Below are 18,722 nucleotides of genomic sequence, written 5' to 3'. Positions count from 1 at the left end.
AAAGAATGCTACTGAACAATTCAAATATTTTGTAAGCTTTTTTATAGAGATAAGATTATTGATCAGTTACGGCACATATATACCATATTTTAATACAATAGATGGGTCTAAAGTTGTATTTCCATATCTGCATATGGGTAAACTATTACCATTTGCATCTCTAATGAGTTGTTCATTAGTCATCTTAACATACAAATTGAAGAACGTAGAGAAAGGAGTCATGTGATCAGTTGCTCTCAAATAGAGAATCAAAACACCCTGACAGAAAGGGCCAATATACTCTTACCTTTCATGGGTAGGGTATGAGTCATTGTTTTTGTTGAAATGTAATGTTTTTGTTGAAATGTAATGTTTTTATTATCATGTATGGGATCCCTTCTTTAGGGTTAGGGTTAGGACTGATGACTCTTTGTATTCTGCCTATTTTTTCTTATATAAACAATGGTAAAACAATAACAGTGATAGTTTTTTCATTGTTTCATTTCTCTAAAACCTCTTCAAGTTTGTATCAAGAGCCAGAACATCTTCTCTGGTTCCTCTTCACTGTTTGTCACAATGATTGTCGCTGTCCGCCACTTGTTCGCCGTCTTCCGCCACCGTCCGCCGTCACCGCCGGCGTGTCTACTCCGACGAAGTCAGGGTTAGGTGCGCCTCGAGGAGCGCAACCCATCCCCGCAAGTCACGTCCCCGGAATCCTCCGCACGCGCCGCCACGCGCCGCCACTCTCCAGCGGCCTTCAAGCGTGTGTTCACCACGCGCCGCCTTCCCGGCGCCGGAATCGTGCCGCGCCACTGTCGTTTGACTCACCGGAGCCTCCTGGGTCTATTTGTGCTCTTGTTTCTCTGTTTCGGTGGCCATAGCTTGTACCTAGGGTTTCTCCTCAAAAGTTAAGTTTTTTTTTTAATGGCTTCTACGGCTGGAATGGCTCCCTCTCTGTCAGCTACTCCTATTATTACTTCTGCAAAACTGAACTGGAAAAATTACTCCTCTTGGTCAGCTTCGGTGGAGTTGTGGTTTCTTGGTCAAGGCTATCATGATCATCTTGAAAAAGAGGTCTCTACTATTTCAGAGGAAGAGAAACCTAAGTGGTAGAAATTAGATTTTCAGTTGTGTGATGTTTTATGGCAATCGGTTGAGCAAGGGGTCTTAGACATTTTGAGACCTTACAAGACATGCTTCTCTTTTTGGAAAAGGGCACAAGACATTTTTGCTAACGACATTCCGCGCCTCTTTGATGCAACTCAAAGAGTAGCCTCACTCAAGCAAATCAATCATGATATGGTTTCTCATATAGGAAAGGCTAGGGCTGCAGTAGAAGAATTGAAGAGTTTTTTTGTGGCTGATTCATTAGACAATATCAACAAAAAACTTGATAAGTTTTACATGGTCTTAATTTTGAGGAGCCTGCACTCGACTTTTGATCATGTGTGTGATCAAGTTTTAGCTGGTGATCAAATTCCTTCAATGGACAACTTAGTTACTAGACTTCTTCGTGTACCTACATTGGTCAAAGATGAAAGTTCAACTGATGTTTTTGAGACATCAGCAATGGTAGCACCACGAGGAAGAAGAGGAGGTCGGAGCAACCGTGGAGGACGTGGTGGTCGAAGTGGGCGTCCTCAATGCTCATATTGTAATAGAATGGGCCATACCCAAGACAAGTGTTATTCCTTACATGGTTTTCCTGATAAAGCTGCTCATGTGTCCAAGTCTGATCATTCAGAATCTAGATTTTCTGATGAAGAGTACCAAGAATTTTTGAGGTACAAATCTGAGAAATCCAACAATCCTGGCCCATCCTCTTCAATGTCAACTGCATGCATTTCTCAATCTGTGGAAGGTCTTAGTCCATGGATTCTTGATTCAGGTGCCTCCGATCATGTCTCTGGTAACATTTCCTCATTTTCCTCCATTTCCTCTCCCAAAATTCCTCATTTTATTATTGTTGCAAGTGGATCCAAAGTGGCATCTCAAGGAATTGGCAAAGTTTCTGTATCTCCTTCACTAAATTTAAACTTTGTTTTGTACATTCCTCATTGTCCTTACAATTTAATCTCCTTGAGTCAATTGACTCGTTCCTTAAATTGTTTTGTAACCTTTACTGCTAATTCCTTTACTATACAGGAACATGGTACGGGTCGTCTGATTGGAGAAGGACATGAGTCACGGGGACTTTATTTCCTAAAACCAAGCTCCTCGGTATCCTGTTTTGCAACTTCATCCCCAAAACTTTTGCATGATCGTTTGGGTCACCCAAGTTTGTCCAAGTTGAAGATGATGGTTCCAAGTCTCAAACACATTCAAGCCTTACATTGTGAATCGTGTCAGTTAGGAAAGCATGTTAGATCTTCCTTCCCTAAAAAGTCTGAGCACGATGTAATTTTGCTTTTTCTACTATTGATTCTGATGTTTGGGGACCAAGTCGTGTCACTTCTTTTGGTTTTAACTATTTTGTAACGTTCATTGATGAATTCTCTCGTTGTACTTGGGTTTATCTAATGAAAGAAATATCTGAACTTTTATCCATATTTATGTCCTTTAATGAAATTAAGAACCAATTTGGCAAGACAATTAAAATTCTCAGAAGTGATAATGCTAAGGAATATTTTTCTGCTGCGTTTTCCTCATTTTTATCTTCCCATGGAATTTTACATCAGTCAACATGTCCTCACACTCCGCAACAAAATAGCATAGCCGAAAGAAAGAATAGACACCTTATCGAAACTGCACGCTCTCTAATGTTGAATACTAATGTTCCTGTTCATCATTGGGGAGATGCAGTCCTCACTACTTGTTTTCTAATCAATAGGATACCTTCTTTTATTGAAAATAAAGTTCCTCACTCGATAATTTTTCCAAATGATCCTTTGTATCGTGTCTCTCCACATGTGTTTGGATGTACTTGTTTTGTTCATAATGTCTCTCCAGGTCTTGATAAACTTTCTGCAAAGGCTATTAAGGTTGGTCCTACTGGTGCTGTAGATCGACTCAAAGCCCATCTCGTAGCTAAGGGGTATACTCAGGTTTATGGCCTTGACTACTGTGATACTTTTTCTCCTGTGGCTAAAACCAGTTTTGTTCGTCTTTTCCTTGCTATGGCTGCCATTCGCCAATGGCCTCTGTATCAGTTGCACATTAAAAATGCCTTTCTTCATGGTGATCTGGAAGAGGAGATATACATGGAGCAACCTCCTGGGTTTGTTGCTCAGGGGGAGTCTGGGTTAGTTTGTAAGTTACATCATTCTCTCTATGGCTTGAAGCAATCTCCTCGAGCTTGGTTTGGTAAATTTAGTCGTGTTGTGCAGAATTTTGGATTGAAACCTTGTGAAGCAGATCATTCAGTATTTTATGGTCATACTTCTCCTGACAAATGTGTTTATCTTATGGTTTTTGTTGATGATATTGTTATCACAGGAAATGATATCACTAGAATTGCTCAATTGAAGAACCATTTGTTTAGCCACTTTCAGACCAAAGACCTGGGTCGTCTTAAATATTTCCTTGGCATTGAAGTGGCACAATCAAAAGAAGGTGTCATCATTGCACAGAGAAAATATGCTCTTGATATTTTGGAGGAAACAGGCCTGACAAATTGCAAGCTCATTGATAGCCCTATGGACTCAAGTCAAAAGTTAACAAGAGATCAAGGTGAACTTTTCTCAGATCCAGAGAGATATAGAAGGTTGGTTGGAAAACTCATCTACCTTACTATAACAAAACCTGATCTTTCTTATCCAGTGGGAGTTGTAAGTCAATTTATGCAAAATCCCTACATTGATCATTGGAATGCTGTGATTCGCATTCTCAAATATGTAAAAGGGAACCCAGGACAAGGATTGTTGTATGAGAACAAGGGAAGTACTCAAGTTGTAGCGTATTGTGATGCAGATTGGGCTGGTTGTCCAATTGATAGAAGATCTACCACAGGGTATTGTGTATTCCTTGGAGGGAACCTTGTTTCTTGGAAAAGTAAGAAACAAAGTGTTGTTGCTCGATCTAGTGCAGAGGCGGAATATCGATCTATGGCTCTTGCTACATGTGAACTAGTGTGGATTAAACAACTCCTTCAAGAGTTGAAATTTTGTGAAAATGAGCAGATGAAGTTATGTTGTGACAATCAAGCAGCCCTTCACATTGTCTCCAATCCGGTGTTTCATGAGAGAACAAAGCATATAGAAATTGATTGTCATTTTGTTAGAGAGAAATTACTATCCAAGGATCTTGTTATTGAGTTTGTCGGCTCTAATGAACAACTTGCAGACATTCTAACTAAATCTTTAAGAGGGCCTAGAATTCAATTTATATGTTCCAAGCTTGGAGCATATGATCTATATGCTCCAGCTTGAGGGGAAGTGTTGAAATGTAATGTTTTTATTATCATGTATGGGATCCCTTCTTTAGGGTTAGGGTTAGGACTGATGACTCTTTGTATTCTGCCTATTTTTTCTTTTTTCTTTTTTAAAATGGTAAACTTGAAGAAAAAAACACGAGAAAAAAAAAAGCACTATGATAAAGTTCCTTTATAAAAGCACTAATACCAGACTTTGAAATAAAAAAAAAAAAAAAAAAACACACGAGAAAAAGATAATAAAGACTCAAACCTTGTTGTTTGATTCGTAACAAAGAGAACATGTTTGGCATAAGAACATAAAAAAATTCACATAAACTCAAATCAGAGTCAAATGAGGCATCACCACCCTTTGAATGGGCTCAAGAAGTCCCGACGAAATTGTCTTGGGTAGTGACAGTTGGGGCACACCTTTCATGCCCACTAATAACCTCAACGACGATGGAAACAATGGCGATGACAACCGGTAATGAGTCACAGCAATGACAACAGCTAACGAGTTAGTTAGTGGAAACAAGACTCCTAAAACCAGGAGCTCTAATATCAACTTGCACTACGTAAGAAAATTTTGATAACAATCACATCAATTACATTGTCATCATCTCTATTTGTAATAATCAAAATCTTTAAAATTAGGAAAAAAAAAAGAGAGGCTAAAATGAATAGGGAGATTTTCAAGATATTTTTTTCTAATAACTACGGAGACATTGAGAATATTTTTACCACAATAGAATTTTTTAAACAATAGGTTTAACAGTGGAAAGGAAAAAGATGAAAGAAACACGAAAAAACTACTTTCTATATAAATCTGCAAACAATCCACTTTCTACTAACTTTTAATACTTCTCCAATCAAGTCCTTAACAACTTTGTTGAAATTAAACTTACGATCTGAAAAACTCATCATTACAAATTTCACTATTTAACATATTTGTAATGCTATGCTAGGTACAGGTTCACCTCCTTTATTAACTACAGAAGACACCCATGAAAAAAACAGAATAGTTATTGATAATAAAACAAGGAAAAATCGAACAGAACTGAATAAGTAATGAAGTAACGCTTAATTAGAGGGAATACCACTGCATTGAACCTCCAACAAAAATAGCTATGCACCTTTCTCCTGTGGCATCGAAACAAGCAGGAACAAGGGCATCTAAAGTAGCATCCAAACTAGCATCGGGCATCACAAGTATATGATTTGTGCAGCCAGCATTTGCCTAATGTTTGTAGATAATAACCAGTCAGCCAGCCAGTAAACACATAATTTCCAACCCAATAGTCAGAAAATACGCTTAGAGTGAAGAAAAAACCAAGACACATAAACATAATAGCAAATAACCTGAACACGTTTCCCTCTACCAACAGCCGTGGCATATATTCCAGCCTTAAAAGTGCAAGCAAAGGTGTTCAGTAAATATAAAAGTAGTATTTCAATAGAAGTGCAGTGTTTGCACAAACTACAAAATGTTACAATTTACCCAAAGGTCTAAGCCTCCTTTTTTTCTTAATTTGAGGGATTTGGAAAGAATAATGATTATGTCTAACAGATTTTTATCCCTAAGAAAGTGACTCTAATCTGAATATATCCCTAAATTAACCTATTATAGCTGTCAGTCCACAAGGAAAAATTTGAAAAAATCAGACAACAGAAAAATTAAAGCACCAAACTTACTGTAATTGGACCAAGAAACAATACAGCTTTTATGTCTTCATCATCACATACGTAATTAACGATATCCTGATCAAATAAATCCCAAAAACATAAGTCAGTTTTTAATAATCTACACCTGAAGGGTTTTAATTGTCTGCCTAAATTGACGGAGAGAAGAGAGGCATCAGCCATAGAAAACCATGTCGGAACTACACCTTGAACTATATAGGAATATAAAATTATGAACAAATATGATAAATACAAAGATGTCACTTTCCTAATTACCGTATGAGTGTATGTGTGCGTGTATGCATATATTATACACTGAACCTAGACATAATAATATAGGTGTCTAACTTCTAACACCCACTTTCATGCTGATTTACATAGGTTGCATCCTCCATGTTTGTTTACAAAGATCAATGATCCAAGGACTAAAATTTCAGAGAAAACTAGTGGCAATTTTTTGATGTCGCACATTGTAAAACCTAAACATTCTTTTCAAAAAAAAAAAAATTATAAAACCTAAACATGATATATATTTCTAAGTTCCAACACCTGCTTTCATGCCAGTCACATAGGTCGTATCTTCCATGTTTGTTACAAAAGAAAAATTATCCAATGATCTCTTTAAAAAATTGTGAAAACATACAAAATTTATCACTTTATCGACACTAGTGGCCATTGCTAAGATGTCCAACATTGTACCCATCATGTTGAATGTTCAATTAGTAATTTAAAATCTCAAGCGAAATTTTGATCTTAAGAATTTTGGTGAGGAAATATGAAAAATTAGGTCTCAAACATGTTTTAAATTCATGATATTTAAGTTTTGAATAAATATTAAAAAAAATTAGAGGTTTGAAATCTTTAGGAATTGCAATTTTGAAGATCCGAACCTTGCCAATTGATTTACAAGGACGAAAAATGGGTTTAAAGGTTTTTAATTGATCAGAAGGACACTGCTAATCAGTTAGGTAATTTCAAAAGGCTAGCAAATCAATTAAGAAGAGTCTACAAATGGAATTGAGGATTCCTAGATGCACATCTCTGGATGAAGGTTGCCTTCCTCATAGTACACACTGCTGTCTGTAGGTGGATGGATAGCAATGTCCGACTTTAAGATTAGACCATTCTTTACGAACTCAGTAATATTGTCTTTTATGAGTAATGTTTTTCCTTTAGTTGCAAACTGACACTTCCGTGGTTTATGACATTCCATGGAATAACCAAAGTTAGTATGCTCAAGATTGCAAGGACCCTCTCATCTCCTACGACTACAATGAAATTTGAAACTTTACAAAGACAATATAAAATTGTATATTTTTGGTCAGAAAAAGATTAATGACTGACTTCAGAATTAGGGACATGTTCTCAATTTTGGCAGGCCATGGGTCACAAAATTTAGGTCATGACCTATATGACACACAGACATCCTAATTAAGCATATAGCCAAAGTATTTGATATGAAATAAAATGTATGGCAAGGAGTGGGATACAATAGTTGGTTAGTTAGTACCTATAAGTAGTCAATGAACGAACTGATGCACACTCAGTTTTCTTATCTTGTAAACACTTAAGTGATTCCCCAAATAAAATCAAGTAACTTTTTCAGAACCCTTTCTCGCATTACGTTCCTCCTCTCTTATCTATGTTCTTTGAGTTTCATGTTAATTTATAATACTAGAATTGATACTTTAAACAATTAATGTGAAAGAAAACAGATTTTATTCAATTTATTCATTTGAAACAGTACGTCAACTTCTATATATAGGGAACTCAAACCCTAAAGTGATAATTACATGATATATCTAGAACCTTCTAACAACTCCTAACAACTTCTACTAATACATTTAATATCCAACTAACAACTTTCAGTATTGCATTTAGTATCCAACTAACAACATTGATCATAACGGTATTTCTTATCCGATTTAAAATCCTTTCTCCTTGAATTAGTTTTTCGGGTTGAGTTATGCCTAGTCCATTTCTAACAAGGTACCAAAGTCATGCCATCCACCTAGAAAATAATGTTTTTCATTCTCCTTGTTTAAGCTCCTACTTTGCTAGTTGTTGGCATGTTATGTCTTCAACTGTTCTACATCTGTAAGAAAAGTACCATGATAAGTGTCAAAACATGTCTCACCTAATCTTCGTTGAGCTAAACGAAGGACCAAACTAAGCCTCTAAATCCTCAATATCTGAACATGGGAACCTACAGGAGTAAGTAGAGACAAGACACTCTTAAACATTGCAAACCCAGCCAAATTTCAAGCCATATGATTTACAAGAAGCTACAATTACAATCCGAATAATTTTTAAGAAAAGTCCTAACACTTGAGCAGTATACCGTACATTGGTACCATGAATAATATTTAATACACCATCTGGCAAACCAGCTTCCTTTGCTAGTGCTGCAAGTATCATTGAAACGCCTGAAATTTAATGGCAAGCTATCAACACCTATTCAAGAGAATAAGGGAATAATGAAAGAAAAGACAGAAAATCTAGTTGATAAAGAAAAGGAGATAAAAATTTCACAGCCAAAATTTCATTCCTTCTGCCATCAACTATCTAATGTAGATAATTTAATTGAAATTGAGTAGATTGGGTGTTTGTCAACAAATTTTATCAGTGTGAGAAAAGTAAAATGAGTCATGCAAACCATACACGGACCGTGAAGATTTAATGTTATATGACTACTCAAAAATATCATGTACCTTTTTAAAAAATCATACGTGTGACTACTTAAAAGACTAAAAAGTTGTTACAAACTCTTCCCTCTTGTAAACACCTTCGTACTTTTCTAATACCATCTTAGAAAGAGGACTTTAAACCCAATCTCATAAAACCAACTATAAGGTGAGTTTTACACCTATTTGTATGCTATAATTTGACCATATCTCTAATCGGTATGGGATCTCCAATAGAAATCAAACAACTCATAAAGCTTTCCATCCATCTTCATAAAATCTATCTAAATAATCAGATTTTGATCTTAACTACCCAATTCTTCCGGAATCCTTTTTGGAATGAGATTTAGAATATAAGTACATATAACTGTTAACAATGGCATTCATTGTACAATTAGGATGATAAAAAAAATAATCCATTCTTAATTTCCATTTTAAGTTATACCTGGATTTTTCTCACATGAATTGAGAATGTAAGTGTTGCCACATGTAACTGCAATAGGGAACATCTGAAAAATACATGGAAATAATTTATTAGAAAATGCAAAAGCTCTGCATCAACAAAATTTAATTAAATACAGTCCATAAATATGAAAACTTCAACATTGTTAAAAAAAAATGCGCTATACTTTGTTCTTTAATTATCAGTTAGATATGTTTTTGGTCTTCAAAATATGGGCTGAATTTTCTTTTGGTTCCTAATATCTCCGATATATTATGATATAATAATTGATTATATAATATCTTCGAGATATAGTATTTGGCTATCTTCAAAGTAACAATTTGTTTAATATATTTGTTTACTCATCTAGGAAGCTTATAAATACAATATCCCATCACAGGGTGTACAGACTAATTCATACACTAAAATATGAGACTCAACTCTCATACTCATATCTCTCATTTACTATTATACATTATACAAATCTTTAAACTCTTATTAATTTGAGTGTCAGAAAGTCTTTTGCAGATAGATCTTCCTCTATTTTTCTTTGGAATTTGGAGCTCTCTGATAAGGAGAGACAATAGCTCAGTTCTCGAATCATACTCCACCTTGGAGACATCTCTACAAAATTTGGTAAGAGTGTATGACTGCACAGCTGTAATATATAATCATGCTCATAATTAGTTATCCAAATAGAAGGTTAGCAGTTCGTAAGTTGAAGCCTAGATATCATATCAATATTTAATACTATTTAAAAGAAATTCTAATAATGGAGAAACATTCGAATTTATCCACCCATTTTGAGTTTGATATGCTTTTATGACTGTTATGTCCTCCACCGACCACTATCATCAACTCAACAGAAATTGCATTACAAAATCTGACAATAGTTGTATCTCCATACTCATATTTTGTCTTGATCTCCTCCACCACAATCTTGACCATAACCATCTTTATCACTGGATCATACTTTGTTTACGTGTTGTATGTGTCTTGCTACATTTTCTCCGAAGGTTTCATCAAGTTAAGTTCCAAACGTTTTTGGCATAGCAAACCCAATGAATTGGTCCCTCCAAAGGTGGGTAGTTCCACCTTTCTTGCTCAAGGGAGGGACTTTTGAACTATTTTGGACCCAAATGTATGCCTTACTTCTCCCTTGGCTCCATTGTCATGATATCAGCCATTAAAACATCGAAAGTTCAACCATTAAGGCTCACCCAGCAAATACAAATTCCAAGAGTGACAACGTTCATCTCACCTTTATGTCAAATCTAGGTCCAACAATGACTTTTGTGTAATTTTAACAATTTTTACCTGGAATCTGGGTGTTGAAAACGATAAGCCTTGGTTGCATCTCTACTTTCAACTTTCATCTCGATGTCCTTTACTTATTGGTTATTCTAGAATTGGTTTTTTCCACATACATTATCCATACTCTATATTCCTTGTGTTTCCCCTTTCTCTCCATGGATTGGGCCGGAAGAAAGGATTGTCCAAGAAGCAGCCACAAAGCCCAAAGAGTGGATTGTTTACAAAAGAAAAGGAAAAAAATGAGCTGGCAAAAAGAATTAGTTATAGAGAGAGAATAGAATCCCTTTTATGAAGGAAGTACGAGAGTAGTGGGGGGGGTAGAGAAACGTGTTATGGTTGGACCGAGTAGTTGTTACGCTACTCTGTAAGGAGCTGTGCTCTGGGGTATTAGAAAGACGTATCCTTTCTAGTACATCTTCTTTTTTGTCGATTTCAGCGATAAATAATACTATTACCGTATCTATTCCACCTTTATCTAGTTTTTTTTCTATCTTTATATTATTTGTTTGTGGCGGTCTGCATCAGTGGTTCGACCTGCCCTGTGGATGCCCCCGAGGAAGAAGACCGGCAGGAAACAGACCGTAGACGACACGATTCAACGTCGGTGCCACCGGAAACGGGAATAGCCATGGATTCACGTTTAGATATGTTGGAAAAAGAAATGACCAACCTGAAATATTCCATGGATGCTATGCGTCTTCAGGCGCTCAAGAATCACAAGGCAATGGAGACTTTACGGGCAGAGAATGCTGACAATCAGTCAAGGTTGTTGGAAATCCTTTCCAAAAATGTGGGTGGGTCATGGCGAACTGACAGCGAGAATTCGGGGAACCTTATCCCGAAGATGGACAAAACCCCAGACGGTGGAACCAAATCATCGATGCACACAATGGGTAGCGGTGGTCGATAACTAGAGCGGAAGTTTACTTTCAAGTGCAAGAGACTACCGATGAAGTTCGCATCCATTTGGCGCAGCTATATATGGAGGGAGGAACCATCCACTTCTTTAATTCATTGATAAATGAGGAAGAAGATTTATCGTGGGACCAATTCAAACAAGCCTTGTTGGATAGATATGGCGGATTAGGTGAAGGGAATGCTTATGACCAGCTCACGGCATTACGACAAACAAATGACGTTGAACAATATATTCAGGATTTTGAATTCTTGACAGCTCAAATACCCAAAGTTCCTGAACAACAATATTTTGCCTATTTTCTGCATGGATTAAAGGAAGACATAAGGAGGAAGGTACGCAGTTTACATGCTTTGGGCACGTTGTCGAGGGCTCGTCTCATGAATGTAACGAGGGCGGTGGAAGCAGAATTGCAGGGCAAGGACAATGTCAACCCTACACATGGGAGAATTGCCTCACGTGGTGGGGCCCACGCTACTATGAGGTCTAATTTCACATTTCCTAACAAACCTTCACATACCAGTGATAGAGGTGTCAACCATTATGGGTCCGTTGGAGATATAAGTGGACCTGGGCCCAACTCAAAAAACGAAACATTTGACCGACCCAAGAATGGCCCACGCGATAGAGGGGTCAAGCATTTATCCTATGGGGACTTGTTAGAACGAAGACAAAAAGGCTTGTGTTTTAAGTGCGGCGGTGTGTACAGTCCACAATATATTTGCCCTGACAAACATTTAAAGATTATGTTAGCAGATGAGTTGGACGATAGTGAGGATGACCCAGAGTTGCAGAAGGGCAAAGATGTTGTCGCAGACCCGTACGATGGTGAATGCAGTACCCTCAGTTTACAATGCCTTTCGCAGTGGCAGGGGGAACAACCACAAACCATGAAACTCGAGGGAAGGATTCACGGGATTCGAGTCTGCGTTTTGGTGGATAGCGGCGCAACACACAACTTTATCTCAAGAAAATTAGTGGAGTCAATGGGGTGGAAGAAGGAGCCCACGCCTAGCATGCGCATTTTGATGGGCGACGGCCATCGTGCTGACACAAGCGGCATATGTCGTAATCTCCCGATGGAGTTGGGTAGGTTGCAGTGTGTCTTAGATGCTTTTTCATTTGATCTACAAGACATTGATATGGTGTTGGGGATTGCGTGGTTGACTTCTCTAGGAGAAATGGTGGTGGATTGGAAGCTACAGACCATGAAAATAAATGTTCAAGGTACTGCAGTACTTCTACGCAGAATTGGGGAACATTGGACCTCTCAAACAACACTGCATGGCTTGGTTGGTAGCAATTCAAGGCAGGTGGATGGGCTCATGATGCGCCTTGATATTTGTCACCCAAAGGAAGAAGAAGATCGATTAAGCCATCTTAATGATCAACAGCGAGAAGAAATCGATGCATCTTGGATATATTTGCGCAAGTGTTCCAAGAGAAAAAGGGGCTTCCACCCATACGCGCCAAGTCACATTGTATAAACTTGTTTCAAGGACAAGGTCCAGTGAATGTTCGTCCTTATCGTTATGCACACTACCAGAAGGATGAGATAGAAAGGCAGGTCAAGGACTTATTGGATAATGGAGTTATAAGGCATAGCAATAGTGCTTTTTCCAGCCTGGTCATTCTTGTTCGCAAGAAGGATCAATCTTGGCGCATGTGTGTTGATTATAGGGCACTGAATAAAGCAACTATACCTGATAAATTCCCAATTCCAGTGATAGAAGAATTATTGGATGAGCTCCATGGGGCCAAATTCTTTACGAAATTAGACTTGAAATCGGGGTACCATCAAGTGCGGATGCGAGAAGAGGATATCCACAAGTCCGCTTTTCGGACCCATGAAGGACATTATGAGTATCTTGTAATGCCTTTTGGCCTAATGAATGCCCCATCGACATTTCAGGCTTTGATGAATGAGGTGTTCTGGGGGAAGCTTAGACGGTATGCGTTGGTCTTTTTTGACGATATTTTAGTCTATAGTCCAAACTGGATTGATCACTTGAAACACTTACAAGAGGTGTTGTCGGTGTTGGAGCAACATACGTTTTTTGCAAATCAGAAAAAATGTTGGTTTGCTCAAAGATGTGTGGAACACCTTGGCCATATTGTCTCTGGAGAAGGAGTGGCAGTCGATCCAGCAAAGGTGCAGGGAGTTGTTGATTGGCCGGTTCCTAAGAGTGTTAAAGGAGTTAGGGGGTTCCTTGGGCTGACTGGATATTATAGGAAATTTATTCAAGATTATGGGAAGGTGGCGAAACCTTTAACAGACCTTACAAAAAGGGATGCTTTTAAGTGGACCGGGGAGGCCCAAATAACTTTTGAAGAACTCAAGAAGAGGGTAACCTCAGCTCCGGTATTGGCCTTGCCTAACTTTGCAGAAGAATTCGTGGTGGAGTGTGATGCATCGGGGTTGGGGATCGGAGCCATACTCATGCAAAATAAACACCCAATAGCTTTTTTCAGCAAGGCTTTGGGAACAAGAAATCTGAGCAAATCAGCTTATGAGAAAGAGTTGATGGCAATTGCTTTGGCTATAAATCATTGGCGTCCTTACTTGTTGGGCAGAAAATTTTTGGTCACTACAGATCATAAAAGTTTAAAACAATTATTGCAGCAAAAGGTCATCACAGGGAGTCAACAAAATTGGATTGCTAAATTGTTAGGATACAACTTGGACATTGTTTATAAACCAGGAAGTGAAAACAAAGGGGCGGATGCTTTATCTCGGAAGATAGATGAGGGAGAATTGCGAGTGTTAACACATTTTCCAATGAGGTTGGATTGCCATATTGTCCTTTCGAAAGTCCATAATGATATTAAGCTTAAGGAAGTTATTGACCAGATCAATAGGGGAGAAAAGGAGGCGGCGGGATTTGAGTATAGACAAGGGGCTCTTTTCTACAAGGGCAGACTGGTGCTTTCCGAAAATTATGCTTGGATCCCAAAGTTGTTGGAAGAATACCATTCAACCCCTCAAGGCGGACATTCGGGGTATTATAGAACATACCGAAGGATGGCAGCTAATGTACTGGAGAGGCATGAAAAGAAGAGTTCAAGAGTATGTGCGCTCTTGTGATTCGTGCCAGAGGCAGAAGTATCTTGCGACGTCCCCGGGAGGGCTCTTGCAGCCACTACCCATTCCGGCGCGAGTATGGGATGATATTTCGATGGATTTCATCACAGGGCTGGCAAAATTTAAAGGGTATGAAGCTATATTTGTCATAGTGGACAGACTATCTAAATATGCTCATTTTATTCCGTTAAAACACCCTTATACTGCAAAAAACCTTTGGCTGAGGTGTTTGTGAAAGAAATAGTGAGGTTACACGGTGTTCCTATCTCAATTGTGAGCGACAGAGATCCCATTTTTATGAGTCAATTCTAGAAAGAGTTTTTCAGGTTGCAGGGCACGACTCTAAACATGGGAACAGCTTATCACCCACAATCGGATGGTCAAACGGAAGTCATCAATCGCTGTCTCGAGACATACCTGCGTTGTTTTGTGACTGATCAACCTAAAGAATGGTGTCATTGGCTACCTTGGGTGGAGTATTGGTACAATACTACATTCCATGAGTCCACACAAACCACTCTTTTTGAAGTGATGTATGGCAGGAAGCCCCCATCGTTAATACGGGGATCTCAAGGGGAAATACGAGTGGAAGTTGTTCAACGGGAGATTTTAGACAGATATGAGGCTTTGAAACAGCTCAAACACCAATTACAGAGGGCCCAGGAGCGTATGAAAAATTAGGCTGACCTTAAAAGGAAAGAACGCAATTTCAACATAGGAGATTGGGTGTTTTTGAAATTGAGACCTCACAGACAAAAATCTGTCCTATCCAGAATTAATGCCAAATTGTCTGCAAGGTATTATGGGCCTTTTGAAATCATTGGTCGCGTGGGAACTGTAGCTTACCGCTTGAAGTTACCGGAGACAGCTAGAATTCACCATGTGTTTCATGTGTCACCAAGTGCAGTTTGAATTACCCACAGGCTTGGGAGGGGATTGTGTTGACACATGGGTTCCAATCACAGTGTTGGCTTCGCGAGTAGTGGTTAAAAAGGGTGAACAAGTAAAACAGTGGTTGATACAGTGGGCTGCAAAACCAATTGAAGAAGCCACTTGGGAAGATGTTGTGGACATACGTAGCCAATTTCCTCATTTGAATCTTGAGGACAAGATTACTATTAATGGAGGGGGCAATGATGGGGATCGAGTAGTAAGCATTGGGCCGGAAGAAAGGATTGTCCAAGAAGCAGCCACAAAGCCCAAAGAGTGGATTGTTTACAAAAGAAAAGGAAAAAAATGAGCTGGAAAAAAGAATTAGTTATAGAGAGAGAATAGAATCCCTTTTATGAAGGAGGTACGAGAGTAGTGGGGGGGTAGAGAAACGTGTTATGGTTGGACCGAGTAGTTGTTACGCTACTCTGTAAGGAGTTGTGCTCTGGGGTATTAGAAAGACGTATCCTTTCTAGTACATCTTCTTTTTTGTCGATTTCAACGATAAATAATACTATTACCGTATCTATTCCACCTTTATCTAGTTTTTTTTCTATCTTTATATTATTTGTTTGTAGCGGTCTGCATCAATATTCCTTGTGTTTCCCCCTTTCTCTCCATGGATTGGATTTTTGCTACTACAAAACTCTCAAAACTACTACCCTTCTCTTAGATTTCATCTTAAAACCAACTAACATTAAGTGGAGTTGTCCAATAGACATATAAGGTGCACTCAAGTAATTGAGGCAAACAATGTGGAACCCTCCAACACCCCCACTCTAAAGTTCAACTTTATGGTGCACCATCACACTCAAAACTACTACCCTTCCATTAGATTCCATCTTAAAACCAATTGGCACTAAGTCAAGTTTTCCAACACATACATAAATTGCACCCAAAGGTACAGGTTGCGATGTGGGAGCTTCCGATCTTTGAGTTAAGTTCCCTTTCTATCCTGTCAGAATCTCATGATTTGTGCTTCGGTTAACATTTTCTGGTACAGTTTTAATTACATAATTAGGAATTATCACATTCCATGTCTAAGAGGATTAATAGGCTGACAATGTATTTTATTTTTGTTGTACAGGATCACTGCTCTTGAATTGTACTACATCATAAATTAGATTTTAGTTATTATGTCTTTGTATATTTAAGAGCAATTGCTCCCCTATGAATAATATTATAACAGTTTTTCTGGCATCCTCTAATCAAAGGTGGGTAACTCCACCTTTCTTGTCCGAGAACTAGCCTATATTTCAGCACATTCTGATCCACTTCCTTCCATTTTGTTCTTGTCCTCAATCGAATGGGGATCAGCCTCCTTATTAAAAAATATCTTGTGGAGCATTATTTTAGCATTGAAAATATTGATCTTGTAAGAATGATGCACATATATCTCCTTCCATGACCCATATAGCGCTAGCTTGGTTTCTTGTTTCTTCACTCACCACTGCATGTGCTTTAAGCTCAAATAAATTGTTAATCCTGTCGGTCAACAACACTCTGGAAGTCTCCATTTCTTTCTCGGCAACGAATATGCAGAAGAAAGGAAATATTTTATTGAATTAGATGAATAAAAGAGCAAGTAATAGGAGAGAAATCTCTCCTCTAAGGGTTTTCCCTTACAAAGAGCTACTGCTCAATTTACAAATAACGGCACATCTAAAGGAATCCTACCATTCTTCTTCTCCTATTTATATCTAATTAAGCTCTTTAATAACTAACTAATTATCACTTCTCCTTATATCATAATAGTTTACGACATTCATCTAATTGTTCAATAACTTGGCTTTTGAAAAAAATGTAAACACAGCCAAATCTCCTCTCCCAATCACTTAATTTCTGAATCCATACCTACACCAAGGAACATGTCTATACGCGCAACAAAGTTATCTCCTCCATTTACAAAATAATTGAGTGAAACGAATCTTGAAAATAACTAAAAGTCAGAAGGTCCATCATGAAAGACGTACCCACAATGGCATAGTTGCTGAAAAGTTCAAGGGGCATATTCCAGCACAAACTCCAAGGGGCTCTCGGATGCAGTATGTATCAATCCCATTATAGGCATTGGGGACAAATTCCCCCATTTGCAGGTTTACCATCCCACAAGCATGCTCCACCACTTCTGAATAAAAGACATGAAAAACATTTTGAAATAACTAAAAAAACAAAGAAACATGAACTTTACCCAGTAAAAAACGAAAATAAACTAACCTATACCATGAAGCACATCTCTTTCGGCACCTTTTGATGGCTTGCCCTGTTCTATGGTGATGTTCATGGCAAGCTTATCCTTAAATAAGAAAAATTATTCCTGTCATGAAATCAAAGTTTGATAAAAACTATTTCTGTTTGATACCAACATCCTTACAATATCTCTGCGGATAAGCTCCTGAAGCTTAAACATAATACGTATACGAGTAGTGATAGGAGTGTTTTTCCATGAAGGAAAAGCCTGCTTGGCTGCACTAACTGCAGCTTTAAATTCTTCATATGTAGTTAAATGAACTTGAGATACAACTTCTTGTGTTGCCTGTGTAAAGATAAATATTTAAAATTACTTTTGATAAAAACCACCAATGTAAGAAAGTTACAAGTAAATATCATTGAAGAATCATGTCTTACAGGATTTATAACATCAATGATTACAGAACCCAGAGAATCTACAAAGTTCCCCCCAATAAAATTTGGGACCTTCAGCTACATACCAATAAAAGGTCATAAATTCATTGTTTGATCATAACAATTAACAAGAAAGGGAAGAGTGAAATCTAGAAACCATATACAGGTAAAAGTGTTGTCCTTCAACTTTCAACCCTACCAGCTGGAAGTTTTGGTTTAATGAACCACCAGATGGAGAATTGTTTGTGTCGACCAGGATAGATCTATTTGGTCTCCATGACTTAAAAGTTTTTTCTGCAAGATATAGTTAACCGTAGTTATGTTGAAGGAATAGTTTTTCTACAACCATTTTGAAAATGTAGCAAGGACTAGGGCCAGTACAATTAGCCTCATTGCACTCAAGTATCAAATACTCTTTGTAAAAGGAGAACTTTGCCTTATCACCCATGAACAAAAAAATGGGAAAACCAAATAAACCTCTTCGCAGCTCAAAGAAATCATTATATGTCAGTTACTAAAACCAAACCACTTCTACATATCCCATATCAATCAATTTTTAGACATGGCTGATTTCCACTTGTATAGTGGAGCACCAACGTGATTCTTCTTCGGTTATAATTCTTCCTGTGTCTTGTTTTGCAAAAATGTACGCATGAGCATAACAACTAAAATGTGATAAAACCACAAAGTTGCATCATTCTGAATGGGCTAATAAATGA

The 18,722-nt window shown here is 37.9% G+C and overlaps 2 protein-coding genes across 10 annotated transcripts in view; one reads left to right on the top strand and one right to left on the bottom strand.

Annotated features, from left to right (window-relative positions):
* Positions 1-18,722, bottom strand: part of LOC114191663 (methylmalonate-semialdehyde dehydrogenase [acylating], mitochondrial-like) — a 29,737-nt gene that overhangs the window by 8,657 nt on the left and 2,358 nt on the right. For 4 of the 9 annotated variants that reach the window (XM_028080990.1, XM_028080987.1, XM_028080992.1 and 1 more), the window contains exons 4-13: positions 18,203-18,297; positions 18,007-18,081; positions 17,753-17,914; positions 17,596-17,674; positions 17,352-17,506; positions 9,140-9,203; positions 8,357-8,436; positions 6,023-6,088; positions 5,690-5,734; positions 5,428-5,567 (exon numbers count right to left, since the gene is read on the bottom strand). In XM_028080990.1, coding sequence (XP_027936791.1) covers positions 5,428-5,567; positions 5,690-5,734; positions 6,023-6,088; positions 8,357-8,436; positions 9,140-9,203; positions 17,352-17,506; positions 17,596-17,674; positions 17,753-17,914; positions 18,007-18,081; positions 18,203-18,297 — 961 coding nt within the window. Of the gene's footprint in view, positions 1-5,427; positions 5,568-5,689; positions 5,735-6,022; positions 6,089-8,356; positions 8,437-9,139; positions 9,204-17,351; positions 17,507-17,595; positions 17,675-17,752; positions 17,915-18,006; positions 18,082-18,167; positions 18,298-18,722 lie in introns of those variants that run through there. The other 5 variants (XM_028080988.1, XM_028080989.1, XM_028080994.1 and 2 more) reach the window with 5 other exon arrangements.
* LOC114191665 lies at positions 911-2,321 on the top strand. Its single transcript, XM_028080997.1, has 2 exons — positions 911-1,888; positions 2,125-2,321. The coding sequence occupies exons 1-2, from the start codon at positions 1,279-1,281 to the stop codon at positions 2,160-2,162; spliced, it is 648 nt and encodes a 215-aa protein (XP_027936798.1). The 5' UTR covers positions 911-1,278; the 3' UTR covers positions 2,163-2,321.

This window comes from Vigna unguiculata, chromosome 7 (assembly GCF_004118075.2).
Source record: "Vigna unguiculata cultivar IT97K-499-35 chromosome 7, ASM411807v1, whole genome shotgun sequence".
Lineage (NCBI taxonomy): Eukaryota > Viridiplantae > Streptophyta > Magnoliopsida > Fabales > Fabaceae > Vigna > Vigna unguiculata.
This window is presented reverse-complemented; position numbering and strand designations above follow the sequence as displayed.

Bases quoted from the DNA above. Each gene is read 5' to 3' on its own strand.
- LOC114191665 (XM_028080997.1), top strand. From the start codon at position 1,279: ATGGTTTCTCATATAGGAAAGGCTAGGGCTGCAGTAGAAGAATTGAAG. The intron at 1,889-2,124 runs GTAACATTTCCT...TTTACTATACAG, and splicing joins TGCCTCCGATCATGTCTCTG to GAACATGGTACGGGTCGTCT.